This window comes from Acinonyx jubatus, chromosome D3 (genome assembly GCF_027475565.1).
Source record: "Acinonyx jubatus isolate Ajub_Pintada_27869175 chromosome D3, VMU_Ajub_asm_v1.0, whole genome shotgun sequence".
Lineage (NCBI taxonomy): Eukaryota > Metazoa > Chordata > Mammalia > Carnivora > Felidae > Acinonyx > Acinonyx jubatus.
Window position 1 is genome coordinate 42388556 of NC_069392.1, and position 21851 is coordinate 42410406.

A 21851-nucleotide genomic window follows, 5' to 3' on the forward strand; every position below is an offset into this window, starting at 1 on the left:
TTTTTTAAGATGTGTTCTAATCAGACCCTTGAATCTTATTTGCTTGACTATCAAAATCTTCTAAAAACAAATTCAGTGGGGCACCTGGGTGGCTCATTCAGTTGAGCATCTGATTTCGGCTCAAGTCATGATCTCACAAGTTGGTGAGTTCAAGACCCACATTGGGCTCTGTGCTGACACCTCAGAACCTGGAGGTTCTGTGTGTGTGTGTGTGTGTGTCTCTCTCTCTCTCTCAAAAATAAACATTAGAACAAAATTTTTAAATCAAAAAAACAAATTCAAGAAAGATGCCATTAAAACCAACCATGCTATCATGGTAACTATCTAAAATAAGCTCAAAGTTAAACTCTTCAAATTTTAGTATGGTATGGTTATTTGTGTGGGTTTTATTAATTCTGGTTTAAGGAAAAAACATCCTTGGATATGGACATTTGGATGTGAAATTTTCCTCCTTGCTGGGGAAATTCAAATGTTATTAAACCCCAGGCTCCCCCTGGGACTAGTAACATTACAGTGTAGAGTCCAGTGACTGTGTTAGATGGAATACAGTATATGGTAACATTGCAATACCACACTGCCCCTCTTTATTATCCTCTTTGAGAAGTTTAGTTTTGAGTCATTTACCTTTTTTTTAAGTTTATCTTGAGAGTGTACACATGTGCGTGAGCAGGGGAGGAGCAGAGAGAATCGCAAGCAGGCTCTGTGCTCACAGAGCTCATTCCCATGAACTGCGGTGCTCATTCCCATGCACTGCAAGATCACGACTTTAGCTGAACTCGAGAGGCAGACACTTAAACGACTGAGCCACTCAGGTGCCCAGAGTCCTTTACCTCCTTAAAAATATGAGTTCCTGGGGTGCCTATATGGCCCAGTTGATTAAGTGTCCAACTTCGGCTCAGGTCACGATCTCACGGTTTGTGGGTTTGCACCCAGCGTTGGGCTCTGTGCTGACAGCTCGGAGCCTGAGCCTGCTTCAGGTTCCATGTCTCCCTCTCTCCCTACCCCTCCCTCTCTCATGCTCTCTCTCTCTCCTTCAAAAATAAATATTAAAAAAAAATTTTTTTTAATCTGAGTTCCTAAGTAATATAACTAACACAAGTGTGGGTAATATGAGAATCTTTCATTGCCATCATTTTATGATTATTTATTATTAAGAACACACATGATCCTCACTAGGTATTTTTATAACACCTAGGGAATACATGCCAACTTTGGAGGAATTCTTTGAAGAAGCCATTGAACAGGCAGACCCTGAAAACATGGTTGAAAATGAATACAAGTAAGTAATGTTCCTCATGAGCTAACTTTCCACAGTATTTTTTTAGGAATTGTAAGTACACCCGAACACTAATTAAGAGACATGGCTGGTAGGGCAGTACTTTTCCTCATAGGGGAGTTTACGTGCCAAGTTCACATTAGCACACATCCTGATTTCAATGACCATGCCCACTAACAAGCAAGACACAGAATCATACCTGTTTCAGAAAATAAGCACAATCCCTTTGGACCCCCCCACCTCCCTTCAACCATCCTCTTTTCTTTGTTCCCCTTCAAATCAGTCTCCCACGAGGCGTAGATAACCATTGCTTCATTTCCTCATCTCCCATTCCCTTGTCAGCTCACTGCTGCTGGGCTGTCTCCCTGTCCCTCCACTGAAAGCACTCGTCGAGGTCACAGTGTCTTGTTTTGACCTCCCAGCAGCATTCACCACTGGTCTCTCCCTCCCTAGATAGTGTGTTCTTCTCTGGACATCCAGCAAACTCCACGCCTGCCTGTTTTCCTTCCTGCCTCTCTGCATCTCACCTGGCTCCCCATCCTCTACCTAACTCACAAATTTTGGAGTAACTTCAGGACTCAGTCATGGCTCCATCATGTAAATCTAGGCAATACCACACAGCACTGTGGTTTTAAATCGGCACTTTGGTGTCATGATTTAAGGGCAAGGACCCTCGTGTCAGATTGTCTGGGTTCCAATCCCAAGACAGTGTCTCCTACTGGCTAGGCTGCTACAGCTACTATAGCACCCCTCTGCCTGTGTCCTCATTGTTAAATAGTAATAATACCCACTCTACAGGGTTATTCTGATGATTAAATAAAATGGTTCACTTTGAACCACACAGGTCATGTATTTAGCACACAGTAAATAGAGTGCTGTGGCTGACGTGACCTTATGACTAGTTAATGAGTTAGTTACTGTAATCTCTTAACTAGTGATGCTCCGGTCAGTTCTCCAGAAGAATTGTGATCTTTAAACTCCTGCTTAAAATTTTCCCATGACTGCATATTAAAATTAGGATGAAATCCAAATTCCTTACCTGGATCTAAAAGACTTCCCCTTCCTCCCCCTCCAACCACATCTCCTCCTCCTCCTCCTCATTTTCTCTCTGTTCTAACCATACCAACCAGGGTTCTGTTCTTCACCTCAAAGGTTTTTCTATCTCCGGGCCTTTGCACTTGCTATTATGTTTGCTTGAAACTTCTCCCCCAGGTATTCCCATGGCTTGTGGTCTTATTTCCTATCTCTTCTCAGATTACTGCCTCAGGGCAGTTTTCCCTGGCCCAGAAGCTCCACCCCCCCATCAGAAATTCTCACTTTTCTTGGTTTTCTCATCCTTACCACTGTCTGAGATTCTTACACCTTGTGTTTATCAATAATAATGATGCATTCACATTTACTGTGTGTCAGGTACTCCCTAGGCACTTAACATATATACCTCTAAAGTAGAAACTGCTCTTCTCTCCGTTTTACAGTTAAAGAAAGTGAGGCGAAGCGTGTATTGAATACATTGAATAATGTATTGAAGTTCTTATCCAGTAAATGACAGAGCCAGGAAAATCACTCTGGCCTCAGGGCCCTGCCCTTAACTGCAGCACTAGTGTCTTGAGGGCTCCGTGACCCTGAGTGCTGAGTTCAAGTATTTGTTGAATGAATGAATGTGATAGTTTTCCAAGAACCTTAAGAACCTGAATGGTATGTATGGATTTCTGGAGAATAAAGTTTGTATTTATGACTGGCAGGATTTTGAAAATGTGTAAAAGATTCAAATTGTTTAAATGGGAATGTGTCCGAGAAGTAGACTGGTTCCCTGTTCAGGCAGAGCCCTGTAGCATGGCATTAACTTAGCAAGACCATGGTATCGGAGTAGCTTTGCAAGTACCAGCACATGTTAAAAGTAGAGGCTCATTTGTAAGAGAGGACTAAAGAAACCAGCTTGCTACTCTTAAGAACTTGGGGGGGGAACTGCCAAATGACTTGCAAAAACTCACAACCAGAATACATTTGTGTTCTAGATTCTTCTGCAGCTTGGCTGTTTCTGGAACATTATCTTTAGAATTTGAGGTTTCCATTTCTCACCTTACTGTGTACCACCCACTGCTGTGCTTCGTAACAGTTCATGGATTCTCTTCTTGCATCATTGCTTATTGTGTTGGCTGTTCAAGGTTTCCCTTTTAGTTTTGGAGCCATTTTTCTTCACTGGGTTTGGTATTAAGCAAACTAAAACTCAGATGTTATATAAATGGAAAATAACATATTGGATTAAGTTTATGTGGTCAAAACTCAGCCGTTGAATTAATAAAGTATTCTGAAATTCACACCTGTAGGTGGCATTGACAGTATGGACATCAATTTACTGAACATAGTAAACCTTATTGTGAATTTTTTTTCCTAAATAGGTAGATGATTACTGTCCGGCACATAGAACATCTAGTTATTACTATACAAATTGACTTAATCTTAAGTAAAATGTGTATAAACTTTTCAAATGTGTTTGCTGCATATGAACCTGTCTCATCGGATTCTGCTGGTTTCTAGTATTATAAATGAACTGCATACTGAGAAGGTCCTTAGGAATAAGATCCAAATGAAAAGAATGGTGCCTTCAGCTATTTAGAGTATAGAATTTCACATGGTAAGTTATATTAATTAGAAGGCATATAGAAATAAAAAAACAAATTATAAGATGGACATCTCTTTTCATAGGGCTGTGAACAATTCAAATTATGGTTGGAGAGCCCTGAGACTACTAGCACGGAGAAGCCCTCACTTCTTCCAGCCAACCAACCAGCAGTTTAAAAGTTTGCCAGAATATCTTGAAAACATGGTAATAAAGCTAGCAAAGGAATTACCAGTAAGTAATACAGATGAATTTTTTCATATTCTTTAGGTGATGTTATCTAAAATGATTATCACGATTTGAGCAAAGAAGCTGAATATACAGCTTATCATGTGGAAAAAAATAATGATCTACAAACAAACCCCCATTTTTAGAATAAGGAAAAATATGAGTATATATTTATAGGAAGAACATAAATTGATAAAGTATCCTAAATGACATGCTGTATAAAAAATTTATTAAAGTCCATAATACTTTGCTTAAACTATCATTCCACCTGTAAACTCAGACATGAAATTTTTCCTGTTTGCCAATACACTTTTATCAAACAGGATCTGAGGGTAGCAGTAGGCATCTTGGCCTATCTTTCTATTCTGTTCTCTTTTCTAATACAAGTTTCTCGTATTACTACAACTCAAAAATTTTTAAGAACATGGTTGCTCCCCTGGTTTTCCCCAGCCCACTGTTACTGTACTAAGATATTTGCAAATCATTATACTTTTTATTGGCTTCCTTCTTCCCAGGTTGGGGGCAGGGGGAGTCTTTCTCATTCTCAGATGTTACCGTCCACTCCAAGTTAACACCATCCCATTTGTGAGCCTCACCTGCCATTCCCATTTAATATGCTCAAGGATAAAGTTCTGGGTCCTCTATTTGGAAACTCAACCATTCCTGTCTAACCTGAAAGTATCCCCAGGTATTTTACAAGTCAGCATTCTTTGAAACATTCTTCTTCCTCATTTTAGCCTCCTTCTGAAGAAATAAAAACAGGTGAGGATGAAGATGAGGAAGATAATGATGCTTTACTGAAGGAAAATGAAAGTAAGAATTGAATTTTCTTGGCTATTTTACAAAATTGGAAAAGATTGGGGTTCTTTGTTGAGAGGTACGTTATTTGATCTACTTCTCAACGTCTACCACTTATCTCAGCTGTTTCTTATAGTGAGGAATTTTAAACATTGTTTGACAACTTGTAATTCAAATACTACATTTTATGCAATAAAAATGTGGAAGTGACAGGAAGGAAGGTACTTACATTTGAAGGCGACCCATACTTATTAATTTTGACAGGGATTGGGGTGGTTAGAAGGGAGCACCTGGTTTCAGGGGAGGCCTTCATAATTACACTAGAGGCAAGAGCTTTAGCTTTAAAAGAAGTATTGAGGGGCGCCTGGGTGGCTCAGTGGCTTCAGCATCTGACTCTTGAATTAGGCTCAGGTCATGACCCTAGGGTCGTGCGATCGAGCCCTGTGTCAGGCTCCACGTTGAGCATGGAGCCTGCTTGAGATGCTCTCTGCCCCTCTCCCCTGCTTGTGCTTTTTCTGTCCTTCACTCTCTAAAATTAAAAAAAATAAAAGAAATACTGATTTCCTAGTGATCATGACTGTAAGAACAATATTCAACCCACAGAAAATATAGAAAGGAATTGTTTTACTTTTAAAACAAAGCTTATGAAAGGTGATTAATATTTCAGTGGCCCCGTAACTTCCCAGTTCTGTTGTACTTTGAATTGTACATGTCCTCATACTTTGTACATGATTTACATTTTGTGTGTTTTCTAGGCCCTGATGTCCGGCGAGACAAACCTGTGACAGGGGAACAAATAGAAGTATTTGCCAACAAGCTGGGCGAACAATGGAAGATCCTGGCTCCCTACTTGGAAATGAAAGACTCGGAAATTAGACAGATTGAGTGTGACAGCGAAGATATGAAGATGAGAGCTAAGCAGCTACTAGTCGCCTGGCAAGATCAAGAGGGAGTACATGCAACGCCTGAGAATCTGATGAATGCACTGAACAAGTCCGGATTAAGTGACCTTGCAGAAAGTCTAACTAATGACAATGAGACAAATAGTTAGCTTCTTTTTCCTTCATTTTTTTTTTTTATTAAAACTGTGATAAGATTTTGTTACCAAGCAGCATTTGATAAGAGGTCCAATGGTTTTGGTAAACAATAAACATTTTTATAACAGTTGTTGTACAGTTGGCTGGTGCTCCAAGAACAAAAGAACACATTGGCTCTTGATGACTGACCTCAGGGTTTCAGAAGGGAGTAGGTTGGGAAATGGCCAAAATAAAGTGACCTCAAGGTCAAGTATCTTTGTTAAATATTTATAATGAAGTCAGTAAGCAATATTAGGGAGCATGGTGTTTCCTAAGATATATGCCAGATTAGATTCCTGCATGCCATTAGTAGTTACAAAATTTAATGTGTTCTGAAAATCCCAGAATGACTTTGTGAAACCATATGACTGCTCTATTCTCATTCATTTGTGCTTTAAAGCAGAGGATCAGCAAACAATGGTCCATTTTCCACCTGTTTTTACAAGTAAAATTTCATCAGCACAGATGCCGATTCCTTTAAGTATGACCTATGGCTCCTTTCATGCTACAACACAGTTAAGTAGCCACAACAAAGATTATGGCCTGCAAAACCTAAAATAATTTACCATCCACCCTACCCATTACAAAAAATGTTTACCTTATTTCTTTCAAAGTTGGAGGTTGGCAAAGTCTAAAACCTAGTCTTTTTAGCTTTACAAAAATTATTTAACCTCTTTAAGTCCTTAAAATAGAGATTTATACTTCAGGGACTATTGTGAAGTTTGAGATGTATTATGGGAATGCAATCTATAAACAGCAAAGCACTATGTAGTAAGGGCTGGAGTTACTACTATCTATTAGTTACCAGCAACCAGAAAGATAGTTACTACCATCTATTTCCCACGTAAGTATTAGGTCATCACTGTTCATTTGTTTTGAATCCTGAAAGGCTACTAAGTGCTTATTACACCATAAATGTTCTTGCTTGGGCTTAACGTCCCTAGCTAGTCCCGACAGTGATACAGCACAGCTGTACTATCAAAAGGGCCTCAGTGCTCATGGCACAGCATACAAGGCACACTCAAGAATCAAGACATTTTCTGGTCTACTCTCCCTTCTCAAAAACCTTATATGCAAGGCTGAACTCTAAAATAGCCTTATTTAAAACACTGATATAAGTCCCAATTTCTTACACTTAAAAAAATCTTTGGAATAATGCTTATTTGGATCAAGTAAGATGAAATCAATTTTATAACAATTAAGGAATTACAATTTAAAAATTCTAACTCCATACAAGACCTACTTTGTTCTAAACCTACCTCACCTGATCCAGTAGCTACAGCATCCTGCAAATCAGAAATGTGAATTCTAATTGCTAAATTGATGTCCTCAAAATTGTTCAGACCAAGACAGAATAAAAATTGCAGTCACAAGCCTCATGGCAATATCTAGGAATCCTTACCATTCTTATGGTATATGGTCTCCTCCTCCCCATTCTAGTCTGTACCCTCTTCCAAGGCAAAGGGAATAATGACTGCCAATAATTACCATTTAGCTGAAGAAGCTATTTACAAGTAAGTTTCCCTGAAACGCTTATTTTATCCCGTCTCTGATTTTATCATATTGTTCAAAGTTTAGAGGAAAATGGCCATTATTCTCTAGGAAACTAGTAGTTATCGGTGCTGTGCTCTGCAGAGCATTAAAACAGCCTAAGATCGGACATTTCATGATAATCCCCCAAACTTCATTTTACATACCTAACTCAAAATCAGAGACAAATTAGCTAATTTTCCATCTTTGTCTAGCAATCAATCAAGGCTCTTAAAGATGAGGAACTAATTAGAATGTGTTAAAACGTAAGAAACCTACCATACTGAAACACCACATATTCTTGGTATTTTTACCATCACTTTAAAAGTCACTATTAAATTCTGAGATAGACATGGAGATTTTCGGAACAGATGAAAGTAAAAACAATTGGGCCAAAGAAAAGAGCAATAAACGTCATTGCAGTCAGCATCCAAAGAACTCCATTACTTTTACAACTTTATATTTCTTTTAAACAATATAATGTGAGGAGGCAAAAAAAAGATAACATTTTTTAAATGGATGCTTAACAGCAGAATAAGACTAACCATCTGCAGAAACTGTATAGTATTACATATTACCTAAACTCAACCCAAGCTCCAACACTCAGTAGACAAAAGACTTGAGGTCAGAAGCTGTTAGTCCCTCCTTTTTTTTTTTTTTTTATTAAATATCCTCATTTTCTAAAAATAAGCAACCAGAGCTTGTCAATTTTTTTTAAAGGTTGATGACTACAAAACCATTGCAAAGTTAAATATACAAACCATAGTACAGAGAGACACAGTAATAAATGTATAATCAAATGTACTATTACTGATCACAATTTATTTTAAAGTCATGAAAAGCCAGCAACAGTCAGGCTGGACAAATACTTGATTGTACCCATGTTTCCATGGGATGTGGGCAGCAGCACTGAGTAACACAATGAGAAAAACACTTACTTCCTTTCTACCTTCCTGGTAAAATTTTTGTTAGATAAGGCAAAGGATGGGCAGCTATGAATCACCGGTGGTTTGAACCATGCAAGAACAACAACAAAGAGTAATAGGTGTGCAATAAACATCTGATTGCTGAATCCTGGGCTGAAAAAGGGAGAAAAAATTTATCACAGAAGGTAATGGTTGAAAGGCATTTTCAGATGAGAATTTTTAAAAATTAATGCAAGAAATAAGCTTTTAAAAAATATCTTCCTGCAACCTTTATACAGGGGAGCACAGTCCAAAGGCAATTTTCTTTATTCTGTAATTTTTTTTAGGTTGATCCACAGAGTGGTCTGCTTCCACCCTCTTTTGTTCCACACGAGGGGATACACATAAAACCACCTAAATAGCTTCTGCTAAAGCTCTGGATTATTGAAATGATCAACAAATAACATTTATTTCACACCTAAACATAAATAGCTAAAATTACTGTTCACTTTCCTCTTCCATTATTTCAACTCTGCGAGGCCCATACAGTAATACATATGCTATATGCCAGTCTCCACCACCAGAAAGCCGCAAGATATCCTCTGGTGTCACGATGCTGACCTTATCATCATCAAACTTAATCCACTCATCTGAGGAACAAGAGAAGAAAATGAAATTAATATCCTAGAGGATTTTCTCAGTTTCATTTCAAAAAAAAGTACTGAGTAATTTTAGGCTAAGTAGTATTCCATCTATCATACTAACAGTTTTCCAAGTGTAGTCCAGGGACTACTCTGGTTCATTTTCAGCGATACCATAAAAGTCACAATTATTGTCGTAACACTATTAAAGCATTAGTTGCCATTTTGCCCTCATTCTCTCAAGTGTGCTTTGGAATTTTCCAGAAGTCACAGAAGATGTGTGATAAATCAACAGACAAAATGCAGAAACAGTTAAGAGGATCCAGCTGTCTCCTATCAAGCCAGACAAAACAGACCTACAAAATCAAATCAGTACTATTTCTCTTGCTATTTTTTGTTTTGGAAAATAGTTATTTTTAGGTTATTTGTGTGATATGTTTTTTTATTTTATTACTGTCAGTTTTCACTGAATTAATTTCTCAGTAAATATTAGGAGAATCCTTAAAAGCAAAAGCTCTTTGTGGACCTCAAAAATTAAGAATGTAAAAGGGTTCTAAAACCAAAAAGTTTAAAAACCACTGGGTTACAAAATTTGTACTAAACTGTTAACATAATTAACAACTGGGAAAACAAAAAAACAACACAATCCTTACCTTGTTTCCTTTTTACCCATGATACATAATGGCCTGAAGAGCTAGACCTTCCCTGATGTGTTAACACTGCTTGCAAATCATAGTATCCACAATTATTGGAGCCAATATCTAAAAAAACGTAAATCCAACATTAGACAATGAATAGGTGCTTTCTCAAGCTAGGTAAGCAAGCAAGAAGTCTGATGGTTAGTCTAGAGAAGTACTACTCTATTATTAGAATTCAGTAAGACACTACTGTTCAAAATTAAGGATTTATGAAAGATATTTTATGAAGTATGGTAGTATTCACAGAACTAATGCCAAAAGACTGATTTTTACTGTGTCTAAGGCACGTTATATTTTAAGAAATCTGACTTTTTTTAAAGCATGCTATCTGAAAAAATTCCTAAGTGCCAATACAATAATTTTACCTTCAACACACACACACACACACACACACACACACAAAACACAGTAGTAACTCAACTGAAGTTATTTTTTCCACTTACCATCAGCAAAAGAAAAAGGTTCATATTTAACTTCTTTCTGGGGACTACTCTTTTTGTCACTCTGAGGAGAAAAAAATTTAACTTTAAATCATGATATTGAAAATAAAATTTATATTCTCCAATAAGTATTCATTTCCACAAATATTTACTGACTACAATACAAAACAAAGACAAAATGTAGTCTACCTTACAATTTACTAAAACGATATAACTATAGTTAACATAAAACTGTAAACCCAAAGAATCTACACTCCAACAATACAATCTTGTATGTATAGTAACAGACCCTCTGACCAACTATAAGCCACTAAACCTAGAGCACAGCAGTGAATAGAGCAGTACAGATAAACTGTTCTACAACACAGAAGGAAAACCCAAGTCTATATTTTAATCAAAATACTATCAAACCACATAGGATAAGAAAAAAAAAACGGTTATATCAATAAAACAGGAAAGTCAAATTGCTGCAACATTAAAGCTACTAAGACATGATCACCTGCTCAAATGAACTGAATCTTAGTTTAAATGAATAAGCTCTTTCATTCAGCAAATATTTACCTAATATCGAAACACACGATTTACTACTTTAGACAAAGGTTTGTAGTGGGAACTCTCCCTGCCTCAGCCCATTTCAGTGTGTAATACAAAAATTAAATTTATCTAGGCATATGGACACACATTTCTTGAAAACTGTAATGCTAATGAACACAATGCAAGCAGTTTAAAGACAGGTGGAACAACAAGAAGTCAAAGGATCCTACAACAAAAAAGTGGCAATTAGGTCAACCATTCCTTTTAATATAATTAAAATTTAATATTGAGAGTAACCACAGGAAAAGCTATAGAAAGAAAATCATTTTTTAAGTTATAGCTAAATTAGAAATCTATCATATGTTCAAGTAACCACAAGGCAATAAAGGGAAATGAAAAACAGAACAAAGAGAAAGCAAAATATAACAGATTTAAGAAATCAATAATTAAATGTAAATGGTCTAGAGGCAGCTGGGTGGCTCAGTCGGTTAAGCGTCAGACTTTGGCTCAGGTCATGAACTCACAGTTAGTGAGTTCGAGTCCTGCATTAGGCTCTGCATGACAACAGAGCCTGCTCAGATCCTCTGCCTCCCTCTCTCTCTCTGCCCCTCCCCTGTGCTTGTGTTCTCTCTCAAAAATAAACTTTAAAAAAATGTTTTAATGTAAATGGTCTAAATATACCAATAAGAAGAGATTAACAGAGTGTCTTAAAAAAACATGACCCAACTAACTCTATGGTGTCTACAAGAAACTCCTCAAATATAACTATATAGGCAAATTTAAAGAGAAAAGATATCATGCAAACATTAACAAAAACAAAGCAACGGTAGCAATAGTACTGTCAGATAAAGTAGACTTCAGAGCAAAGAAAATTACCAGGGGCAGAAAGTGACAGTGCATAATATAAAGGGGTCACTCCACCAAGAATACTTAGCAATCCTAAAGGTGCAGGCACCAAATAACAGAGCTACAAAACCTGCACATCAAAAGCTGACAGAACTGAATGGAGAAACACATAAAACCCCAATTTTAGCTTCCTCACTCTCAACAATTGATAGAGCAACATCACCATCAACCAACTGAATCTAATGAACATCCAAAGAACACATTCCATTCAACAACAACAGACTACCAATTGTTTTTCAAGTACCCATGGAATGTATATCATAGCTAAAGACAGGGAGAAAATTTTGGAAGCCATGTATCTGACAAACGATTCATATCTATAATATAAAGAACTCCCAGAGCATCTGGGTGGTTCAGTCAGCTAAGCGTCTGACTCTTGATTTTGTCTCAGGTCATGATCTCATGGTTCATGAGATCGAGCCCCAAATTAGGCTCTGGACTGACAGCGCAGAGCCTGCTTGGGATTCTCACTCCCCCCTCTCTCCGTCTGCCTCTCCTCTGCTTGTGCTCCCTCTCTCAAAATAAATAAGTAAACATTAAAAACCATATATACAGGGCACCTGGGTGGCTGAGTTGAGCATCTGACTTCAGGTCATGATCTTGTGATTTCTGAGCCCTGCGTTGGTCTCTGTGCTGACAGCTCAGAGCCTGGAGCCTGCTTTGGATTTTGTGTCCTCCCCTCTCTGCCCCTCCCCCACTTACTGTCTCTCCCTCTCTCAAAAATAAATGTTAAAAAAAAATTTTTTTATACACACACACACACACCACACACACCCATACATAAAGAACTCTCAAAATTCAAGAGTAAAAAATAGCACAATTAGAAAATGCAAGACATGAAAAGACATTTCACCAAAGAGGAAATACAGATAGCAAATAAATACATGAAGACACAGTCAATATCAGCCCTTAGGAAAATGCAAATTAAAAGCCACAATGAGGTATTGCTGCAAACCTATACAAATGGCTAAAATAAAGAATAGTGACACCACCAAATTCTGGCCAAGACTGCAGAAAGTGGATCAGTCATATGCTATTGACAGGCATCTAAAATGGTACAGCCTCTAGGGAAAACATTTGAGTTTCTTAAAAAACGAAATGTACAACTACCATGCAATCCAGCAACTGTGCTCCTGGGTAATTATTCCTTGAGAAATGAAAATTTATCTTCACACTGAAACTGGTACAGGAATGCTTATGGTAGCTTTATTCACAACAAACAACCCAGCTATCAATAGTTAAACTGTGGTATACGCATACCATGGAATACTCTTCAGCAACTCTACAAAATGACCTGGACTAATTTCCAAAGAATTATGCTGAGAAAAGAAAATCTCAAAGGTTACATACTACATGATTCCATTTATATAATGATCTTGAAATGACAAAATTACAGGAATGGAGAAAAGTCAACAGTTGCCAGGAATTGAGGAGGTAGGGGCCAAGGGAAAGTGGGTTTGGCCACAAGGGGGCAAGTATGCAGAAACTTTGGCTGATGAAAATGTACTGCATCTAGACTATATTAATATCAATTTCCAGGTTATGATACTGTATTATCGTTTTGAAAGATGTTACCACAGGGGAAACTTGGTAAAAGGTATTTGGATCTCTTCGTATGACTTCTTTTAACTGCATGTGATTCTACAATTATCTCAAAATAAAGCTTAATGTTTAAAAATAAAAGCATTTAATACACATACAGTAGTAATTTGTAGAAGAATTTAATTTTAAACTTGATATACAATATCACACTAGAAATATCTCGTTACCAGGAAAGATGTTTTTCATAATGAAAAAAAAAAATCCAACACACAGTTCAGCTGTACCTTATCTGAACCTACAATAATACAACTTATTAAATACAAAGTCTCCTAAGATTGTGATTTTAGCAGTTAAAGGCAGGCACACCAGCAGCACCTAAAAGATACAACTTAGTTGTCACAGTAGGCATAAATGAGCCAATACTCTACAACATGAATTCCATCTTAAAATAGAGATAATTCCATGACTTACAAGGAAAACAATAAAATACACTAAAAACACTAGGCAAGATTTTATGTAAAGTACTTTGAGATGATAAAAGAACTTTAAGCTTAAGCTACATATTACAAGGAAAAAATATTAGGGCTTATTCTACCATAAAGGGCCCATACACCATAACTAGAGTTCTTTTTCTTACACTAAAATATACCCAAAACTTTTGTGAATAGAGAATATAGAAGTTCATCCATTTCTACTAAGAGATTAACGATAACAAAGTAATTGTTGAACAGATTAAAGATTAAAATATCAAAATGAGAAAATCAGCAATAAGAACCTACTGTCTTTGGCTGCTGATTCACTTTTTTATCTTCTAGATCCTTGAATTTTGATCGAAAAGAGACCATTTTCTCCTGAAGTTCTGGTGTACATAGTTCGTACACGTCCAACATAAGAGGAAATTTAACATCCTATATACAAACCAAGAAAAAAAATGTGTAAACACACTTATAAAGGTAGTTATTAAAAATATCTATAACACTTTTATAGTAGTACTTTCATAATCAAAAGAAGTTGAAAATAAAATTTATAAAAATCACTTGCAAACCTATGCAGCTGAAAACATCACAGTGCTTATTTTCAATCTGGTCCTAATTTTCCTTTTTAAATAGGCTCCATGCCTAACTTGGGGCTTGAATGCAGGATGCTAAAATCAAGAGTCACATGCTCTACCAACTAAGCCAGCCAGGCACCTGGGTCCTAACTTTTTAAGGTAAAAAAAAAATTTTTACTTTTTCCCCCCAATATTCTAACCCATAACATTAACCACAGAGGAGTTACCAATTTACATGACAAAAGAAGCATTTCAAAAACATTAGATCAGGGTCACCTGGACGGCTCAGTCAGTTAAGCGTCCAACTTCATATCAGGTTATAATCTCACGATTTGTGGATTTGAGCCCTACATCGGGTTCTACGCTGACAGCTCAGAGCCTGGAGCCCGCTTTGATTGTGTTTCTCCCTCTCTCTCTCTCTGCCCCTCCCCTGCTTGTGCGTGCTCTTGGCTCTCTCAAAATAAACTTAAAAAAAAAAAAAAATTAGATCAGTTGCTGTGAAAATAATTGACACTTATAATGGACAATGGAAATCAATTTACAAATGGGGTCACTTAATGACTCTTTGTAACTTGAAATATTCCTTTACACAGAAGTAAGTGGTACAGTTTAATAACTAAATATTAATACATATTTATAGTTAACACTAATAAATACTTCCAACTACTTTTGACCCTATCATGTAACACTAAGTATATCTAAAATTGTATTAAGAATTTCAGCTGTCTCCCAAGGATCAAGGACTGTGGATATGTAGCAGAGCTACAGTTCCATAAAACAGTTCTTAAGGCTGGCTCTTACTGAAGAGATTATAATTACTGCACTAGAGAATGTCGTGTGTTATAATACCGCTGGGTCACTATCTATGGAGTTGAGGATCTGCTCTAGAGCAGTGTTTCTGGGAGAGTGAAGGGCAACCATCAGAATTAACTGGGAATCTTTCAAAAAATTTTAAGACCTCAGGGACTACTTAATCAAATGCTGTGGGTGCTGGTGGTAAAAATCAGACATGTGTATGAATGATTTAAAAGAAAAAGGATAGGGGCGCTTGGGTGGCTCAGTCGGTTGAGTGTCCAACTTCGGCTCAGGTCATGATCTCGAGGTTCACGGGTTCAAGCCCCGTGTCGGGCTCTGTGCTGACAACTCGGAGCCTGGAGCCTGCTTCAATTCTGTGTCTCCCTCTCTTTCTGCCCCTCCCACACTCACGCTGTCTCTCTCTCCCTCAAAAATATAAATAAACACACAAAAAAAATTTCTTTAAGAAAAAGGACAATAGATAATTCCAATACACAGTCTTGGTTAATTAAGAACCACTTATCTAATGTTAATAACTTCCCTTACAGTATTTTGAAGTTTATCCCTAAAGGAATAAAGAAACCTTTAAGTCAGGGATTTCTATGAAAGAATTACAATATTTTATTATACTGAAGCTCATTACTAACCTTAAGAACTTTAGCATTCACAGATTCCTTCTCTTTATAAAAAAATCGAACCATCTGAATAGTCAAGTAAGCAGGTAGTCGGCTGATCTTAGACTGAGGAGAAAAAATAAAGAAATCCTATGACATGCAAATAACACACAAGTTTTTAATTCCTTGGTTTGGTACAAAGACTGGGTAACATTAATTAACTGGAAACCTTTCATCAAAATGGATTCAATTTCAAAAGGAATGCACAACTTACAGATTTGATGTATAAAGCATTTCTTTGCAATGTCGGAGACTGTTTGGTGATTTCTTCCTGAAGTCGCTATAAAAAAAAAAAAAAAAAAAAAAAGGAACATAACAGAAGACCAAACATTTTTAGTTTTAAAATTTTTTTTCTGCAATATAGAATCACAATTTTTTTTTTTTAAGTAAGTTCTATGCCCAAAGTGGGAATTGAACTCGTGACCTTGGGGATCCAGAATCACATGCCAGGGGTGACTGGGTGGTTCAGTCGGTTAAGCGTAAGACTTCGGCTCAGGTCATGATCTCGCAGTTTGTGAGTTCAAGCCCCACGTCGGGCTCTGTGCTGATAGCTCAGGGCCTGGAGGCTGCTTCCGATTCTGTGTCTCCCTCTCTCTCTGCCCCACCCCTGCTCACACTCTGTCTCTGTCTCTCAATAATAAACAAACGTTTAAAAAAAAATTTTTTTTTAATTTTTTTTTCTTTTATTTTTGAGACAGAGAGAGACAGAGCATGAACGGGGGAGGGCCAGAGAGAGAGGGAGACACAGAATCCGAAGCAGGCTCCAGGCTCTGAGCTGTCAGGACAGAGCCCGACGCGGGGCTAGAACTCACAGAGCGGGAGATCATGACCTGAGCCGAAGTCGGACGCCCAACCGACTGAGCCACCCAGGTGCCCCTAAAAAAAAAAAAAAAAAAAAAAGAATCACATGCCAGCCAGGCACCCCTGAAATCTACTTTTAATTCTGTTAGACAACATATGAATATGGATTTATACCACCGAAAAATTATCTAAATGAAGACAATGTACGAAGGCCTTTAGATTTGGTTCAGTTCTGAAAAGGCATCAAATAATTCATACTAGTGTGAACTCCTCAGAATGTAAATAACGTTTGAAGTTTTTAAATTGTGACCCAAATGTTGCTCATATTCTGAGTTTACACTGTATTTTATGTAATATAAAAAAGGCTTTTATGGCTTCTGTCTACATATAATCAGAATACTCCTATTAAAGGACAATTAAGAAAATGTAGAGAATCCTTGTTATTTATGCTTTATGTATAAAAACCTTCCAGAACCAATTACTATTAAATATGAGAAAAGTCATCACAGAGAAAACCTGTTAATCTAACATATGTGGAAAGCCACTTTACATATCTTAACTATCATGTCTGCTTTTCCATTTCTTACAGCCTATGTGATGCTCAGCAAGGCAGCTACCCCTCTGCACATCATATGGAAATGATAACAACCACCACATATATATCATAGTGCTGTTAGAATTACATGAGTCAGAATGTGCAGAAAACATGCACAACCATTTGGCATATATTCTATGTTCAATAAACATTAGTTACTATTATTGTTCAGATCAAAAAAACACTAATGTGCTCTGCTTCATAAGAACATTTAATATACAAGACATTTAAGTTAAAACAATTTACTGTTAATGTTTACTATAAAATTACTTATGTAAAATATTTTCTTAATTTTTAAACATTACTAATCATATTACAAAAGGAATCACCATGTAGCTTTTTAACACTTAATCAAGTTTGTTCATCAGCAAAAATGGTAAAGAAATATGGAGCCAAATTACTCTAGAATAATCAGAACAAACGATAATAAAGCATCTAAAAAACAGGCAACATGGGGCGCCTGAGTGGCTCAGTTGGTTAAGCGTCTCTTAATTTCAGCTCAGATCATGATCTCATGGTTCGTGGGTTTGAGCCTTATGTCAGGCTCTGTGCTGGTAGTGCGAAGCCTGCTTCGAATTGTCTCCCTCTCTCTGCCTCTCTCTCTCTCAGTAAATAAATACACATTTTTTAGAAATTATTATAAAAAGGGGCAAGACAATACAGTATCTGAAAAATACATGCTTTTCAAGAAAGCGTATCTGGCATGATGTTATTCATCAGGTAAGCTATATGAATTATCAATCCACTATCATCTAGAAGAGCCAAGCACATTTAGCTTTTCCAGAATTTTATAAAATTATGAAGAAAATATCGTCCTGGAGAGTTCCTGCCAAAACATTCCATTCCCTTCTACACTCTCCAATTACATTTATACTTCATTTGATGCCTTGAAACTTGCACATCATCATTTATTATAGGACTCTTAGGAGTTAGCTATTATTTATAAGCTTTTAAAATAAACTTCTCTTAAAAGCCATTAGGCCTCATTACAACCCCCCTTCAGTATCACAGAGCAGAGAATATTAGTATTTGCCGCTTATGTCCACATTTACCAACCCCTTCCCTAGCCAATCTTATCCCAAACTATAGATGGGAACTCCCTGATGACAAATGATCTTGTTTATCAATGCAATCCCTGCCTCAATTCATTGCCTATCTTCAAGACATGTACATATTTCCCAAACCAAATCAAAGTACTAAATTAGCAAGCAAAACTGTTAAATTTTATCAATCTTCTCATTAAAGCATACATTCTATAATATGGAAATGGTCAAAGAGTACTAACTGGATAATGACAGTATCAAGTTCTAGACCCGGTTCTGCCACAAACCAATTAAGTCACTTACATTCTGGGGCCTCAACTGTAATACTGGTGCAGTGGCAGAGGACCCACATGGCCTGATTTGAACAGTAAAATCCCAGTTTATACTCATCATTACTAATACACCCTCATCATAATACCCTCAGAGGCCTCCTACAAGCCTCTGGTCACAACATTTTTGTCAACCTATCACGCACATAATACACAACCTTGTGGTTATGTGTGTTTCCATTAAATGATATGTTGACACATTATCGTCTTCACAGCCAACTACACTCTAATTCATCCCTAAACAAAGCTTATCTAACAAACATTATTTTCTCCTTAAGGCTTATCTAACAAACATTCACACACAGTCTTCTTGGCCTCAGAACACTAGACAGCACTTCAGCACTTTGGCTCAAGGCCACTCTAAACAGCACATCACCAACAAAAAGCACAAAATGCAAAAAAAAAAAAAAAAAAAAAAAAAAAAATGTTGTGGTACTAAAATTACTGCAAAAGGACACTTGCTTATTTCATGAGTTGAAACTAGAAGACAGGGCATCACCTTTTTGGACCTCAGGTGAGACTGTGTCCATTAACTCAAAATTTTTGCCACTATGGAACATGTCTACAAATGACTATGAAAGCACCACAAGTATTGATATTAGAGGTATAAATAAATTTTAGTTAAGTAGGTGTACCTGCAAATAGAGAATCCATTTACAATTAAGATCAACTGTAACTGAACTTACCAATTTAAGTCCTGTAAAAAGATACTTGACTTCTTGATTGATGAAACAGCTAAGCTGAAGCTGATTTTCCTTCCCTTTAGTGACTTCTTCTTCTTCAGATTCTGTACATTTCATGCTTGAGAAATAAGATAAGGAATATACCAACAGGCATTCACTTTGTTACATAATCCTGAATATAATAAACTATCCTAATGCTATTAAAATTAATAGCATCACTATTTGCAAATGACAAATCCAATAAAGGGTTAGTATCCAAAACATATGAAGAACTTATACAACACCAAAAAATAATAATAATTCAATTAAAAATGGGCAGAAGACATAGACATTTCTCCAAAGCAGATATACAGACAGCCAACACATGAAAAGATGTTCAGCATCACTAATCATCAGGAGAATGCAAATCAAACCCACAATATCACCTCACATCTGTCAGAATGGCTAAAATGACAAGTGCTGGCAAGAATGTGAAGAAAAAGGAACTCTCATGAACTGCTGGTGGAAATGCAAACAGGTGCAGCCACTGTGGAACACAGTACAGAACAACCATATGATCCAGGAATTCCACTACTAGGTATTTATCCACAGAATATGGAAACGCTAATTTGAAAAGACATATAGGCACCTCCATGTTTATTGCATTATTTACAATAGCCAAATTATGGAAACAGCCCAAGTGTCCGTTGATGGATGAATGGATAAAGATGTGTTATATATACACAATGGAATATTATTCAGCCACAAAAAAAAAGACTGATATCTTGCAATCTGCAACAACGTGAATGGAGCTAGAGGGTATTACGTTAAGTGAAATAAGTCAGTCAGAAAAAGACACATACTGTATGATTTCACTCGTGGAATTTAAGAAACAAAATCAAATGTACAAAGAGACAAACCAAGAAACAGACTCTTCTTAGCTATAGAGAACAAACTGATGGTTACTAGAGGGGAGGTGGGTGAAATAGGAAAATGAGCACTGAGTAATGTGTAGAACTGCTGAATCACTTTATTATACACTTAAAACTAATATAACATTGTATGTTATAACTATACTGGAATTTAAAAAAAAATAGCATCATACACTGGTATTTAAAACATTTTGGTTTCCAAGTAGATTCATTTCAACATACTTAAAAGTGCTCCATTCACTTACCAACAATATGAGTAATGAGTGTATAAAAGGATAAACTCTCAACAAATATACATTGGTACTCATAGTATTGAATGGTTTTAACACTAAGGTACATAAACAGAAATCATTAAGTTTCTACCCATGACCTAGAAAATAGGCCTTCCCTAAATTCATGAATTCATGTTTTATTGGCTCAATCTCATGTATACAATTTGGCTGATACATTGTTTCATACAATTAAAAAATTCATTCCCTATGAAGTAAAAAAAAAAAAAAAATTCTCTATGAAGTGAATTAATGAGGTTGACTCCGCTAAAGATATACTTAGGAAAAAATAATGAATATCCTTATTAAAGTATATACTTACCTAAACATTAGGATTACTCTAATGGGGATATTTTTCCAAATTCCTAAGTTTCACCATATTTTTCAGGCATAAAGCCTCTGAAGAATTTTTCTTCATACCCCACCCACCACTCCAATCAGTCAACAATGCTACTGATACCCATCTACTTCTAGTAAGTTATGAGTACAGCCTCTACAAATCTTGGCTCATAAGGATACGTAGTTTCAAACTCAACTCCAAAGAACTGATCAATTAAGCTTTTCTTTTTAGAAGGTGTCACTGCTGATGCAGAAGAAGAATCTGTCTGCAAAAATTAAAACAAAAATTCCAAATTTACTTTATATAGATACTAGTGTGTATTTCTTCCCACATAACCCAATTTAGTAAATACATATTTAAGCTTTTTAAAATGTAAGCCCCCTCTGTAAAATCCTTCTATTCAAAAAACATCACCAAAAAACTACAGATGCTCAATAATATCTTCTATGTTTAATAAATAATACACTGAATTCAAGTGTCAAATGCAAGCTTTCAAATTCCAACTACAGACTGAGCATGTTAAAGTATTCAAGTACATGTATATCTATTAAGATGAATTTATTTCAAGCCTTTGGGATTGGTGAGTAGGGGGAAATCAAGGTATAATGGAAGTCTATAAGCACAAATAGATTTCAGTCACCTCTTTAACAGAATCGTCTTCTATAGCTTCCAATTTCTGTTGCAATACTCGCATCATTTGTATCCAACATTCATTAGCATCCTGTAATTTAAAAATGACACAGTAAATAATCCTGGCTGTGACAGTGTTTTACCTATAAGAGTCTTCCAAAAGAAGTACTGTTTCCTTAGGGAAGGGGAATAAAGCGATTTTTTTTTATTTAAAAATATTAAGTCAAATGAGATATTATATGATCTTCAAAGCAAAGAATTCCAGAACATTCATTCATTCAAGAGAGGTTCACTGATCTCTTCCTTATGCTAAACACTGTTTTAGACACTAAGAATAAACACAGCCGTGACCAAAACAGAAGAAGTTCTCAAGGGGGATATAAATAAAATATAACATAAATTCACCTAAAGAGAAGTTATGAAGAAGAAAAAAAAATATGGGAGCAGAAAGTGATGAGGTGAAAGGAAGTGTGCTATTTCAATAGGATAGTCAAGAAAGCTTCTCTGATGCCTTGACATTTGAGCCGGAAGACCCA

At 36.5% G+C, this 21851-nt stretch overlaps 2 protein-coding genes across 2 annotated transcripts in view; one reads left to right on the plus strand and one right to left on the minus strand.

Annotated features, from left to right (window-relative positions):
- Positions 1–6086, plus strand: part of THOC1 (THO complex subunit 1) — a 52158-nt gene extending 46072 nt beyond the window's left edge. The window contains exons 18-21 of the mRNA XM_015066573.3: positions 1196–1279; positions 3983–4130; positions 4862–4937; positions 5678–6086. Coding sequence (XP_014922059.1) covers positions 1196–1279; positions 3983–4130; positions 4862–4937; positions 5678–5973 — 604 coding nt within the window. The 3' untranslated portion in view covers positions 5974–6086. The remainder of the gene's footprint in view (positions 1–1195; positions 1280–3982; positions 4131–4861; positions 4938–5677) is intronic.
- Positions 6087–8162: 2076 nt separating this feature from the next.
- The window catches only part of USP14 (ubiquitin specific peptidase 14), a 47753-nt gene continuing 34064 nt past the window's right edge, over positions 8163–21851 (minus strand). Inside the window, exons 8-16 of the mRNA XM_015066574.3 lie at positions 21326–21406; positions 20865–20950; positions 19169–19283; positions 15929–15994; positions 15688–15780; positions 13974–14102; positions 10216–10276; positions 9728–9835; positions 8163–9083 (exon numbers count right to left, since the gene is read on the minus strand). Coding sequence (XP_014922060.1) covers positions 8932–9083; positions 9728–9835; positions 10216–10276; positions 13974–14102; positions 15688–15780; positions 15929–15994; positions 19169–19283; positions 20865–20950; positions 21326–21406 — 891 coding nt within the window. The 3' untranslated portion in view covers positions 8163–8931. The remainder of the gene's footprint in view (positions 9084–9727; positions 9836–10215; positions 10277–13973; positions 14103–15687; positions 15781–15928; positions 15995–19168; positions 19284–20864; positions 20951–21325; positions 21407–21851) is intronic.